The 15,532-nt window shown below is 40.2% G+C and overlaps 1 protein-coding gene across 2 annotated transcripts in view; it reads left to right on the forward strand.

Moving 5' to 3' along the window:
* The window catches only part of LOC142109191 (transmembrane protein 151B), a 31,810-nt gene extending 16,506 nt beyond the window's left edge, over positions 1 to 15,304 (forward strand). For both annotated transcript variants that reach the window (XM_075193280.1, XM_075193281.1), the window contains exon 2: positions 13,524 to 15,304. In XM_075193280.1, the coding sequence (XP_075049381.1) occupies positions 13,524 to 14,957 (1,434 nt within the window). In that variant the 3' untranslated portion in view covers positions 14,958 to 15,304. The remainder of the gene's footprint in view (positions 1 to 13,523) is intronic.
* Positions 15,305 to 15,532: the final 228 nt, after the last annotated feature.

Genomic DNA, 15,532 nt, shown 5'->3' on the forward strand with positions numbered 1-15,532 from the left:
AAGCAACTATGTTATGCACAGAGAAAGAGTTTAGTGGGGATAGACTGCTCATGCATGATAATGAGATTAATCATTACCATGCATTGTGTGTACTGCTCTTTCCCTTGCTCCATGCACAAAAATATTCTGCCACTGTTGAGGTGGGGGAGGTAAGCCCTGCTCCATTTTAGAGCAGATCTGATTTGTATGTAATAACTAAATATTACATATGGTGCTGCTACGTTAGTACATACATTTGGATCTATCCAGGGGCGGATCCAGACTATTGCTATACCCCGGGCGATTTTAGGGGGGGCGATTTAGGCCCCGCCCCCTTTCTAATTTCTAAGGCTGCCGGCGGCTGCACAGTATGTGCAGGTCCGTTCAGCATTGGCAGTGTGCTGTCCCGCTGCTCTGATTGTGTTTAAAACACAATCAGAGCAGCCAGGCAGCACACTGTCACTGCTGAACGGGCCTACACAGTGTGCAGCCGCCGGCAGCAAGCCCCTGCTAGGGGGGGCGATCGCCCCATTCGCCCCCCCCTGGATCCGCCACTGGGTCTATCTAATTTAGTACATAGAGCCCTAAATATTCCTGATGTTTGTCTCTTGGGTTCTTCTGCCCTCTAGTGGACATTGAGAGCTTCAGCCAAACAGCACCTTGATATTATGCACATGTTGAGACTTAAAACAAATACCTGTTAGGCAGAGGTGGGATCTATTTTTACCGACTATGGCTGTATATGATACATTGTTACTCCTGCTGTTTCTACAAATGTTTCAAGCTGACCAGCAAACAGTATTGCTTGTCTACACTATGGGGCAGATTCAATCCCCTGCGATCAACGTTGACCGCGCATTATTACCATTACTATGGTAATAGCTGCACATTATTATCATTACTACGGTAATTTCAACGCTGATCTTTGATCGCAGCTCTGTAAGCCGCGAGCAAAAATCCACGTTAAAATTACCGTAGTAACAGTAATAATGCGCGGCTATTACCATAGTAATGCTAATAGAGTGTGGCTCGCGGAATTAGATTGACTCTTGCATGATTTCTTCACAGACCTAGTTTAAATAATTAACTGTTCATTTAAGACAATATTCGCATCAGCTTAAATTATTCTTTAGTACATACATGTCCCTAAGAAGTATTTTTATATTTTACGTCTCTATTAGAATTAGCTTAAATTACTCTATATTACATACGTTCCCTAAGATTAAAAAAAAAACATTTCTATACTGTATATAACACATTTAGCAGCATAAATTGATGTAAACCGGGGTAAATCATATTCTTGGCTGCTGTAATTACTTTAACATTTACATGACATCTTAGAATTCAGTGTAATGTTAACATGATGTTAAGTGACTTAACATGTGGTTGGGGAAGAAATAAGTCAGCGTGCTAGTAATTGATTTTTAAGTAACACTCCTTTTTTCAATTGAGGAAAAAAAACATAATTATTTCATAATTTGATCTCGCACAGACACACACACATATATATATATATATATAAAGTGTGTTTATGGAAGATAATGGCGTAAAAGAATATCATTAGTCATTTCTGCCTAGAAAAAGGTGGAAAAAGGTATTAGTAACCAACAATCACGGAGAAAACTCTTAGTCTCAATAATAATTCTGCATAGAGTATTTAACCAACCATAATTATAATCAAGAACTCTATAATACTTAGGAAGTAACAGTCTCCAACAATAAAGTATCTCAGCAAGTGTCAGGTGTTAGTTAGATAAGTGAAAGAAACCAGGTTGTTCTAAACATGTAATATAAAACCTTCTTCGTGATATATCCACATGTATTGCAGTGGTTAGCACTTCTGCCTCACAGCACTGGGGTCAGGAGTTTGATTCCCAACCATGGCTTTATCTGTGTGGATTTTGTATGTTCTCCACGTGTTTCCGTGGGTTTCCTCCCACACTCCAAAAACATACTAGTTGGTTAATTGGCTGCTATTTGTCTGTGTGTTTTTATGTAAGGGAATTTATACTGTAAGCTCCCATGGGGCAGAGACTGATGTGAGTAAGTTCTCTGTACAGCGCTGCGAAATTAGTGGCGCAATATAAATAGCTGATGATGATGATATATTTATGTATGACCCAGCAAACTGGTTCAAGATAGCGTAGTGGAACCTAAACAACAGACTTTCAGTTCCACTTAGTTAAATAATAATAATGGTCCATGCAAAGGAGATCGATGAGGGGAAGCAGTGGATTTGGAGGAAGAAGATTGAGAGAAACAGAAATGAAGGCGAAGGGGTGAGCAGGGTAAGAGAAGAGCATCAAAGATCTCTTCCCTGCTCTGACTCTCTGTGGACCCTGTTTATCATCCTAGACATCCTGCTCTAGGCTGACAGATCCCTTCTGTAAGCAGGAATGCATTTAATATGGTGGTGGTCCCTGACTCATGGGCCCAAATTCACCCATGGTGCATACATCACTGCCACTTCTTTGGACTCTACTCTCTAGATCACTGCCTGCCTGACTCTGACTACTCTGTAGATTGCTGCCTACCCAGACTCCTATGTTGGACTTAACTATTCCTACTACAATGCAGACATAGGACCATTCCATATTATCACCTGTGTGAGTACCTGTGTTTCTTGTTCACTGTCAGTAATGTTTGATTGGTGTTTCCTATATATCCGCTTATATAAGCTTCTATTAATACGTGCCTAAAACCTAGAAGAAACCAAGTTCTGGTGATTACCTTTAGCTGTAATGGAAAGGGCACTTTTAAAGGTGAAGACTGAGACAAACTGAGTTCTAAAGGTCCATTCCGGAAATTTGAGATCTGTCATTAAACCTTCCCACTGGATAGGAACTTGTCCTATATCTAATACTCATAGATAGGAACAAAGCCTCCCAAGGTAATAAATTTCTTGGAATTGGCACAAGAGAACCTTGAACTGGATGAATAGAAATTCTAACAAACAAAACATTACTCTTCCTACCTGACCAAGAAACAGGAAATTTTACTTCTTTACTAACTTTAGTTGAACAAATCTGCATACTAAAGTGACTTAATTCTCTCATATACCCCAAGATCCAACAATCTAATTCTAAATTATTAACTAAATAGTACAGATCATCAGTAGTTGTTAAGACTATATTCCTGAGAGCATCTGACCCATGTTGGAGATAAAATAGAGCAATAGGGGCTCTGCTACTCTCATCCCGCCTTTCTGGTTGTCACTCCGCAGAGTCATGCATAAGGAGACAGATTTTGATATTCTACTGGATCCAATTTTTTTTTTCATTATCCCACCTAAATCTATATTTAGTAGAAACATGTAAAACAGGGTTGTCCATGCGGCCCAGCACGCCTGTAAATGTGGCCCAGAAGGAGTTTTGGTTGTGGCAAGGGGGCAGCACTGTTAATGGAAAAAAAAAATCCTGCAAAAAAAAGAAAAGAAAATACTTACCTTGCGGTCACGTCAGCTGGTACTCCGGCTCCCTCCCTTGTCTCCTCCTTCGTGCGGTGCTCGCAGTGAATGTCGGGCGTGATCCATTGCGGAGCGCAGCACAGAGGAGTCACCCGCGCTAGAAGAACAATCAGCAGCACAGAATTGGAGAAAAGAAGAGAAGAAGACAGGAGAACAAGCCGATTAAAAGGTAAGTTAAGGGGGATTTTTTTTAATTATTTCAAGGGACGCTGACCAGTGAATAAAAGTCACCTGGTCCTGGAGCATCATGGACCTTATCTCCCTGCTTCATACTTCTACTTGTAATACTAATGGGGCATTATATATTATTCTCTTTGGCCCATTATAAGTTGTTATCCCTTAACTAACATAGTGGTGTAATTAGCAAAACAGGTCACAATTTGGGGTCACAGTGATGTATATGTCAGGTACCGCAGGCCTGGTCACGGCACCCTGATATACAATGCCTGGCTTAAATGCACTTTATTGATATTGCATCGAAACAATACAAAAAGTGATTATAGTATAATAACTAGAGAGGATTTTTTGAACAGGGCGATTGAAAGGTAAGTATAGGGGGATTTGAAAAAAAAGTTATATATATATATATATATATATATATATATATATATATATATATCACTTTTTTTCGCATATATATATATATATATATGTTAACTATGTTTTCTATGGTTTTTTGGATGATCAGCTATCGTTATTGTTAGTGTATCTTATGTGCGGCCCAAACCAACTCGTCGTCTTCCAATGTGGCCCAGGGAAGCTAAAAGGTTGGACACCCCTGATGTAAAACATCATTAACAAACCAGCTGTTAAAAGTAAAATCTGTGATATATATTTTTTTTAAAGTCAACCTCTGCTTCATCAATAAAGTACTGGAAATATATGGTCAATGATATTATGAATATGGGACAATTTACTCAATCCCTTAAAAATAATTCAGCATCTTTCATGAAAGTGTGGGTCTACTGGCTTATGTTTAAAGAGAGTGGAGTATATAGTCTTATTACAATACATACAGCACACAGTGACTTGATTCCATTACAAGCCAGTAGTGTGGATCTTCTACCTCCTCTGATTTTCTTTTCTCTTCCCCATGACCATTTAAGATTTTTTGTTGTGAAAAGCATCATGGAAATATTTACTATATATGTATATGAAAATCTGGCAGAATTTTTTTTAAAGGCAAAATCTGAGCTTGCATATGGAATTGTGAACTATGTGCCTGGTAAGAGACTAATAACAATGCAAAAATAATACCTTGAGGGCACAGGCACTCTGGGTTGTCAAGAAGAATGTTCTATAGCAACCAATCATACTGTTTGGCAAATCTGCTAATACCACACAACTGAAAATAAAGACTTCATTGCTTGCTGGGAGCTAAAATTGACGTCTTTCTAATCTGTCTAATAAAACGTAAATAAGCATGCCAGGTATTATGTAAGTGACATGGAGAATTATGGATTCCCCTCATACAGAATGAAAAGTCAGCAGTACCCATTGTGTGTCAGCTGCTTAACACCTGCAATCATCCATTGTGCATGTATTGTCAGCAATAGCTGTAGCCTTGTCAGCATTCTGCATGCCAATATGACATAATTAATGTTGTCCTACAGCTATTCCATGTCAGTTTAGTTTACAGAAGCACCATAAACATTGGAGTATCCCATATGTGAACAAAAAAGGATTTTACCAATGCAGCCTGGCTTATATTTGGTTTCTTTTTACTCATTAAAAGCAAATCTTCAAAAGATTTGAACATATATACAACAGTTTTATCATTTATTGTTCTTTAGGCTTATTTCTTTCTGCTGCTCATTTTTATATTGCCTTTCTTATTAATAAATCACCTATAATAGCAAAATTATTATTATTATTATTATTATTATTCATTTTTATTTATAAGGCGCCACAAGGTGTCCGTAGCGCCGTACAGGGACAAACAAATTACAATACCATGGGAGATAGCACAGTACAGTAAACAGTAAGCACAGTAACTCAATAAGCTCAATGCACAGCTAGAGAGGGCAGGGAAGGGGGGGGGAGGATCCGCAAATGACGGGGACCAAGAAGGAGGGCGCGGAAGACAGGGAGACCCCCAGGGGGTAGGAGGGAGCGAGAGGGGACGTGGGGTGGAGGACCCTCGAGGAGGAGGGCTAAGTAGCTGGAGAATCTGTAACTGGAAATCAGTTTCAGCTCAGCGGATACACTGCACCTATTCTGTTTGGTATCTATAAATTTGTAAAATGAAGTTGAATTTATTAATAATAAATTTGGGCCTGTGTGACACTCCACAGGAAAGTTAGGTCACATAATAGAATTGGGTATTAAATCAGGGAACATGCAAATTGTGGTCATAAACAATGTCATAGACCACAACCTCCTGAAGGTGGGGACAGGTTTGGAGGTGTCTTCAAAAAGCAGAGACCAGTTACAAGAAATTGTCAGTCTTTTGGGAAATCAATCATCATTGATAAGCTGTCCATTTTCAAGCCAATTTTCCTTGGGGCAGATTTATACCACTTGTCTGTAAGTTATACTCTGAATTTAATCCCTTTATTTTATATGTTTTGCTTATGTATGTCAATTGTTTATTAAGTGTTTTTATAGCCTGCAAGCATTGTACTTTTTGTATATTAAATCTAAAATTTAATTACTGCTGTCCTATTGCTCTAAACAAATTCACTGCTTTTTATAAAGAAGATTGCTTGACCATGCTAACTCTTTAAATGCTGAGGTGTGAATTGTGAATACCTTTGTATACCAGGCCTTTCTGTTATGTGCCTTGCTAACCTGTGTGTAACAAGGAGTGCTCATTGTTTGTCAGCATGGGACAGGATATTGGGTCCTATTGCCCTTATTCAATAGGTGGTGGCAAAACCAACGTGGGTGTGGTTGTACGAGCGCTATTTGGGGGCGATTTGGCAAATCTGCTACCTGTGCGATAGGTGAGAGGAAGATTAAGGGCTGGAATCGTGTGTAACCCCATATAGTTAACACTTCCAAGTCACGAGTGCGCATATCAGGTTGTGACTGCTAAAGGTACTTAGGAGAGGCTTTCTGACAAAACAGAGGTGATATATTGTATAATGTCGCTTTGTGACTTCATGCTTTTTTTTGCATAAATTAGCTTGTTTATAATGACACTTAGATTTGAGGCCAAAATGATGGTATCTTCAGGGAGATAAAATAGTTCATCTTGCGATGAGAGACACTGAGCAGATTAGGACATTCCTTGATGAATGAGTGGTAGAAGCTCTCAAGCTCCTTGTGCTGTTCCCACATGCAGATGAGATATTTAAATGAGACTTGAGGGGCGGGGAGAGCACATTAACTGGGATGATCTCTGTTTTGCAGGGAGCATAGAACACAATTTTTCCAAGAAAGGGGACTTGAGTTTTACATGTCTGGGAGATGGAGGAGACCAATCCTTGATCCATACTGTACATGGTAATCCTTGTTGCAGGAACAGGGCATTTACAGCTGTGATTATGATATTGATACATGAAATAAAGACAGTCACGATGTCCTCTAACTCTTGCTTAGTTTGAGACATAGACAAGGCAATTTTGTGGGCAAAAACAGGTACAGTAGAAATAAATGAAGTGGCTGCTTCTATAATGGACGTAAGGCATATTTCTGCATGACATTTTAATATCTTGTGCACACTACATCATCTGGTTTTAAAAATTGAGCCAAAAAAATGTAATCAGTGCTAGATCATTTATAAGGGACCTAATACATTTTAACGCAGGGGCAGGCTGGGCTGGGGGGGCAGGGGGGTATCTGCCCCGCGGGCCGGTCCCATAGTGGGCTACCTTGGGCTGGGTCACTGGGCCACCCGCATTGCCACCCGCATTGCTTTATTTTAAAATGTTCCTATTAGGCTGCTGATTTGAGTCCTGGCCCCTGGGCTAACATTTGCCCGCCCTCCCCTTGCTTAAAGGACCCTCTAACTTGCCCCGACTTGTCACAATATGCCCCCACATAACACTCAGACTTCCACTTGCCACCAAAATGATCCTACTAACCCCAAAATGCGCCACGTGGTTTAAGATTCCACATGTATACCAAAGTCAACTTCAGACTTCCCCACATGACCCCACACACTGGGCGTACCATTGACCATCCAAGACTATTCTAATAGTCATTAGTTAATAATTAATTTAAATTAATTTTATTAATTCCAGCCTAAAAAGTATTGCTTACCTTGTCATTCAGCCTGTTGAGGAAAGAACGACACCATGTGATGCAGACTGCACTGCTCTCCCTCCTTCACTGATTATATGCACTGCATGACCTCCCTGCATTGTGTGGAGAATGTCACATAGAGGCAGAAGCTGACTATTCCCATGATGTTTAATCTTATTCTCTGCTTCATGACATAAAGCTGGGAATACATATGGGGCATAGAGCCGCAAGTGAACACACATCATCCAGAGGAAACAGTTAATTCAAAGGACGCTATATAAAGAAACAATATTCCACTACAAACCATTTTCTGTGCGCTAACAAGATAGCAACTACAGTTTCAGATACCCACCTTATAGGCATTATTACAGACTGTATATACAATATTACATTCTCTTTCATTTTAGACTATCAAATCTCAGCAGCCACCCGAATCGCCTAGAGGTGAGACTCTACATACCTGGAGTTCCCAAATGGATGTTTAGAAATGTCCACAACAGGTGTCCAATAAATGTCATTTTATTTAGGTCCTAATTTTAACATATATTGTAAATGGGAGTATTTACAATCATAGTAGGAATTAGGAAGAACAATATATCAACAAAGTAGTCAGAGACCTTTATGAGCAAAATGGTGCATACAAATAATGATATCTGCTAAATGTAGAGGTAACTATGCTTGGGTAGTAACTATTAGTAGTAATCAACAGGTCTCATAGCAAACTTTGGGGGGGGGGGGATAGCAATGGATTCTATCCTCCTATGATTTGGGCTTCATTGTGCAGACTTTGATATGACGGTGAGTGCAGGTAGTGGTAGAACTACTGTCATTGACGAGTAAGTGGCGGCCTTGGGCCCCTCCTCATCCCTGGGCCCTGTAGCTGCTGCACAGAGTCGGAATTAGGCTTCATGGGGCCCTAGGCAAGATACTGTTTTGGGGGTCCCTCCCTGAAAAAATCCATAGCAGTATAGTTTTTTTAGCATAGCATATACCCCTATAGTTGAAGAGTAGGGAAGCTTTGGGCCGCCACAAAGCTGTTAAAGGGAGCGTGGTCATATCATTGGGAGTGTGCCGCCCATACTTTTGTTCCCCCTTCTCTTATTTTCCTCACTCTGTACCCTCCATACTTTTGCTCCCCCTTCTCTTATTTCCCCCACTCTGTACCCTCCAAACCTTTATTCCCCCTTCTCTATATTCCCTCACTGTGTCGTCCATACTTTTCTCCCCCCTTCTCTTTACTTTCTTATTATGTGCCATTGTCCCTCCTTTATATTACTTGCCTTTCTATTGCCTTTTTCTCTTTTGTCTTCTTCATTTCTGGGCTTCTGTCTTCTTTCTTCTCCGTCGTGATGTTCCTTTCTGCTCCTCACTGAATATGGCGTCGGACGTGATGACGACACACCCAACAATCTGTGGGACAGAGCAGAGAGGAGACTGCCGGGAGCCGCCGCGGTCATGTGATTTTTTTTTTCTTCTTTTGTTTGCATTTTTTCTAAGCCAGCAGACAGAGGGAGATGGCAGGTGGAGGGGAGCGCCCCCCCCCCCCCTCAACTTGCCTAGCCCGCTCACAGCCGGCACTGGAGGGGCCCTCTGGAGACCGCTGGGCCCTAGGCAGTTGCCTTAGTTGCCTAGCGGTAAATCCGGCTCTGCCGTTGCACACACTGTATTGGCGGTAGTTCTGCTATTAGTTGCATGTGCAGATCCTATCTCACAGCTGTACATTGAACAAACATGAGCCAGTCAGCATTGATGTTATGATTATGGCATAATCAAGAGTCAAGACAATAATGTACAAATGTGTTCATGATTGCTCCCAAATAAATGAATATCTGTGAAGTCACTGTTGCTGAAAGTATGTGGGTGCACGTACATGTGCTAATGTAGATAGGGCGTGGTCGCATATATTACTGTTTCAAGGTTTTTGTGATTGAAATCCCATGATATCAAGAATAATGTTAGGGTTTTTATTGGGTGAGGGGATATATGTTAATAGGTAATAAATTATCACAGGGTAGTTTATGGAGTTGACTACCACAGCAATATGCCTTAGTGCAATGAACAAAAATGTTTTAACTATTTTTGAGTAAATAAAATGCTCCAAAGTGGAACCTTTAAAAATATTTTTTTCTGGGTTAGCTTCATTTTAATGAAGTCCATTTCTGTTGTATGATATATTTTATGGTACATATAATTCAACATATTTATAATCTGAGATTACCCAGTGTTACAGTCACTGAGGGCAATTATTAATCAGAATTTGTGCAGGACTTCCTGAGGTGCAAAGTCTAATGGACCCCACAGTCTTCACGCAAGGCAGTATGGATTTTGCTGCTGAGAGTCCGCAGGTCGCGGCCCTCAGGGTAGCCCCCTGATGTGATAGAGGGTAGATGGATGGATGCAACTGGATAAACACAGGCAGGTAAAGAGGTCGTGGTCAATATACCAAGCCGGGTTGGATACACTCTGAGGTACACGGAGCCGAGGACAATCCAGAAAGCGAATTCAGTGAACAAGCAGGGTCGGATACACAATTGCGAAAGCAGCACAAGGGTTAATCCAGGAAACGTAGTCAGATAAGTCAGGAGAAATTCACTAGGAGCCAGAAGCAGGGGTCAGCAACCTGTTGCTCTGACACAGACAGTGTGTCAGAGTGGATCTTATACAGTGCAGTGAGATTCAAACTCCCCGCCCAAAGTCACATGATTGCAGCAGGAAGCAGAAAGTAAACAAGAGAGTGCTGTTATGAGGAGCATTGAGCAGGTAAGTTCCTCACACCCAGATAACATCCCTAACAACTCACACAGTCCCACTGTGTGACACAGTTCAAGATCAGGTTGCACAATTAACCAGTGAGCAGAATTCCACAAAAGGCAAGCTCTGGTCAGTGGGATAATAATTGCAGACAGGCATTGCTGTTGACCTTAGCTATGTGATTGGTTACAACGATCCAGCCAATTGGAACTCACTAAAGCATATAGTGGAAACTTAGTGTTGTAATCGATGGCAGTATCATGTTTCTTGTTACCAGTAGAGTTGGGACATGAGCAATAACACAGCCTTACTGTACTATGCCTAACCTTGTTCACCCAATCCCTACCCAGTTCTTCCTCAGAGGAGCAGGGAGGAGATATGCTTCAGTCCGAGAGGCAGATTCAATTGACCGTGTTACTCGTGAAAATAATGCGACCCGCGCACAATTACCAATAGTACGGTAATTTTAACCCAGGTTTCTGGTTGCGGTTCTCAGAGCTGTGTGCAAAACTCAACATTGAAATTACCATACTAACGGTAATAATGTGCACTATTAATGTACACTATTAGCCTAGTAATGGTAATAGTGTGCGGGCCGCGTTACTTTCACGAGTAACGTGGCCAATTGAATTCCCCACTGGTTGTATACTACAGTTAGACTAATATACAGGTATTTACTCAGGGTTTGGGTTCTAAAGGGGGCCAGTTATGCTGAAGAATATTTTTTCCTCCAATATATTATATAAATATGCAAAAAACACATTGTCACAACAAGACCCACTTGGGCATGTGTGACTTGTGCACATGAAAGGGTTAATATAAAATTGTTTAAAAAAACAAACAAACCTAAAATATATCTCACATTCGCTAGTAACCACCCAATTCTGCCACCACTAAGATTTGTTCAACAGCTGACACTCTGAGGAAGTCTCCAGTTATTTTCTGACTTATCTCAAAATACAATATCAACCTAATTTGACCAGAATTATGGTAAACCCAACAATTTTCTGACCAAGCCTCACTGACACATGAATTATTTAAGCATACAAAGAGAAAATGTTATTAAATAGAATTTAATATAGCAAATGAAGTTGCAATGCTGGCATAATTAAATGACATACAGAAATAGAATTGCAAATCAATTGCTTCAAACAAACAAAAATAAAACAGAAAGAGAAAACTCACATCCTACTGCAAAAAGTATAACAAGTAGATGACAAGAACCAAGTCTCTAAAGGGTACATCAATATACATTTAGCTCCTGGTTTACTTACACAAAGCGGAGCTGATGCAGAATTGGATGCAAAATGGGAGTAAATTATCCTAAAAAGCACAGAAAAATAGCATGTTTCCGCCCATATATAGAGTCATACACATCTAGAAAAACGTGTTTCTGCATGAACCGCATTTGCGTAAACATCCCATACTGCAATTGGATAATGTTAGAATGCCCCTTCCCTCCCCCGCCTTGCCTCTCCAGACGCAAGTGGCCACAAGTGACCACGCCCCGATCTGGGAGGCAATCTTCTGCCTGCCAGAAGTCGGAACTGTTAGGTGTGTGCACTATGTGAAGACTACATGTGCAGTAAAAAATATTATGTCAACATAAATACAATTTAATTATTGTATAATAACAAATATAATTACAATTTTTCTTTTTAATTGATATAGAATGTTCTCCTCTACCCAAGCATATTGGAGTTATTTAGATTTTATTATGTTAAAGTCAATTACATTAAAATATGATCCATTTTTAAAAAAGGAGGCTCTCTAGTATAACAACAATTAACATAAGTATACCAGGGGAATTAAGTTATGAATATTTAAGCAACCTGAGATAGCTTGAATCAAGGTCAGAATTACTAAACCAAATACACTTTGATTATCAGCATAAATCTCATTCACAGTTTAATTCGAGCTGGGGAAAGTACTTTGGGGAGAGTATATATATATATATATATATATATATATATATATATATATATATATACTGTCCTATGTGAACAGTATAATGCATGGCCCATTGGGGGGGGGGGGGGGGATGTGATGACAGAAAATTTGTTTCTATGTTGTCATTGTTCCTAAAAGTTGGTAAAGTCCATTCACTCCAGTTGAAATGAACATGTGAAAAAAGGGAGTATTTTAACAAAAAAATCTAAGACAGAATTCCACAATTTTGAGAGGTTTAAGTATAAACTTAACTTTTAAAGGAGATCTCTACTCAGGAAGGACTTGGTCCTAGGTCTTCACCGAGTGCATTTTCTTACATAAAATAGTGCACTGGAACCTATGTAAACACTGATTGCCTGTAAGTGACGGGTCTTTTTAAAGTCATTTTATTACTCAATTAGTTCACTATATTCACATAGCTATAGTTTTAAAGAAGTTTTTCATTTTCAGACAACATTTAATTAATTGGTCTGTACACTCCTCCCTGCCAGGAACACACCAGCGCCAGCTGCATTTCAAAATTTTGGGTAGGGCCCAGTGATGTCAGTCCAGGCCCCTAAGGCTCTCATGCACGCTGAGCATGTGCATGTCTGATGCATGAGCCCCCCTTACTTCCAGGGCACACATCGGTTGCACCCATTATAGTTCTGTTACAGCTTCCTTTAGTTTCTACTAAATGATTATTCCTCTGGGGTTTTCATTAACACTCTTATATCTACCAGCCAAAGTTGTTTATTGTTGTTGCCCTTAGTTACTCCTCTATTCACTTGATATAATTGTTTTCACAGAACAGTTTAGTTTCATATCCAAGGACACAAAAAATAAACATTTTTTCAGATGATACATATGCAAGACAAAAATTGTAGAAGGAAGCCAAAAAGATAAAGTATTGTATTTCATGTAATGTTAAATATTTCAGGAGGATGTGTACAAACCAATAAATGAAAGTTATCTAGAGGTAGTAAATCCCATTAAGTAATTTAATTCTTCATGTAAGAGAAATACTGGGGTTATGCTAATTCGGTAACATCTAATTGATTGATGGTTTACTTTAATATAGCAGAACATTTTCAAACTCTTTATTGCTCAGTAGAAATGTTTTGTAGTTTCTGATATATTGTTTGTACTTTTTATGTATGCAGTCAAGTCCTACTCTCACTTGGCTATTTCTCTTTTTGGTTTCCCTTAGCAACGTCCAGAGAAGCAGTCCTTGAGTGCCTCCATGTGTCGGGAGTCTCACTGGAAATGTCTTCTACTCTCTATACTCATGTTTGTATGTCTTTGTGCCGTCACCTGGTGCCAGGTTACAAGTGTTACCAAGCTCAGTTTCGACAGCTCTCTTAAAGGCAGGTCCATGATATACCATGGTAGTCCTTGCTCAGATGGTTATGTCTACATTCCCTTGGCCTTTCTTGCAATGCTGTATGTGGTCTACCTGGTGGAATGTTGGCACTGCCATGCTAAAAATGAACTTCAGCATAAGGCCGATGCTAGCAGTGTTTATGATCAGATACAGCGGATGCGCCAAGCTACACCTTGCATCTGGTGGAAGGCCATTAGTTACCACTTTGTCAGGCGCACTAGACAAGTCACTCGCTATCGTCATGGTGATGCCTATACAACTACTCAGGTCTACCATGAAAGAGTTAACACTCATGTGGCTGAAGCAGAGTTTGAATACTCTCATTGCGGCATAAAAGACATTTCCAAAGAGTTGTTAGACCTGGATCGCCACCCTGCCACCAAATTAAAGTTCACCAAGTGCTTCAGCTTTGCTAATCTCGAGTCGGAGAACTCCTATCTCACCCAGCGTGCTCGCTTCTTCACAGAGATTGAAGGCCTGGATGACTATATGGAGGCAAGGGAAGGAATGCAGCTGAAAAATGTGGACTTCAAAGAGTTAGTAATTGCTTATGTGAACTTAGAACGACTACCTTGGTATGTTTCACACTATGCTTTTTGGGCAGCTTCCTTGCTAATGCTGTCATGGCCATTAAGGGTTTTTATTGAATATCAGACTGCCCATGTTCATTATCATGTTGAAAAACTGCTGGGGATGGAGTATAGGGCTTCAGAAGTGGCAGAGGAACCCATATACCGATTCAGAATGCCACGTGTCAGCACCTTTGACAGCACAGAACTGGAATGGCATATTTGTACCAACCGCCAGCTGATTCCCAGCTATTCAGAGGCAGTGCTTATGGACTTAACAGATGCATCACTATGCAATGGCTACTCCGCTTGTGGGTATAGCAGTGTTTTACGTGGCTGTGAAGGCTGCAACAGGGCTTCCAGCACTTCTTCTATCTTCTCCCGCCATGCTATGCACAGCTGCAGTGGAGGACCATCTCACCTCTCCCTCAGCACCAGCCGCTTCTCCCTCTGTCAGCTGCATGGGTCTCACAGGACAGGTCTCTGGAGGAGCCGCAGCAGTAGCCTGGCAGAGCGTGTGTGCCAGGAAGACCGATGCTGTTCCTATTCTAGCCAGCTGGCTGTTAATGAAAACCCACCCACATACCATGATGCTCGCTTTTTTCCTGTGCTTATAGTACATCGTCAGGAAGGATGCCGAAACAGGAACTTCTGTATACACCGCTCCTCCTGCATGGAGACTTACTTGTGATAGAATGTTCCATGATGCTAGTGGTGCAGTTTCACTAAATGTCACTGGAGAGAGCTCAAAATGTATGGTAGAAAACATTCTCAATTACATACAATATGTGAAGCAATGGTAAAAAAAACCAAAAAAAACGAGGAAACAACAATATTAATTGCAAGAAAAATAAAGCAAGAAAGTAAGACACAAGTCTGCACCTCACCAAAGTTTTCAGATGCTGACAAATGAATGTCATGGATATCTTAAAATGTTTTATGTGTAAAAAGAACATAATGCACTATACAACATTGGTTTGCTTCATACATGTTTAACCTCTAAAATAATAAAATGCAATAAATATTTTTAAGGATTAATTGATGTAATAGTCCTAGTAAAAGAGCATTTTAATCTAGAGCTGCCATATTTTAAGACATAAAACTGCAACACCCATTTGACATGAACTGTCAATATGTCACATGCTTCCTTGTGGGTCCTAAATACAGTTAAAGAGTTCCAAGATCCTATGCCTACTAATCTGCAAATCTAACTGATTTAGAAACTTGAATTTCAGGAAAATAGGTATTCCAAATTATAGATTTTCA

Source organism: Mixophyes fleayi, chromosome 12 (assembly GCF_038048845.1).
Source record: "Mixophyes fleayi isolate aMixFle1 chromosome 12, aMixFle1.hap1, whole genome shotgun sequence".
NCBI lineage: Eukaryota > Metazoa > Chordata > Amphibia > Anura > Limnodynastidae > Mixophyes > Mixophyes fleayi.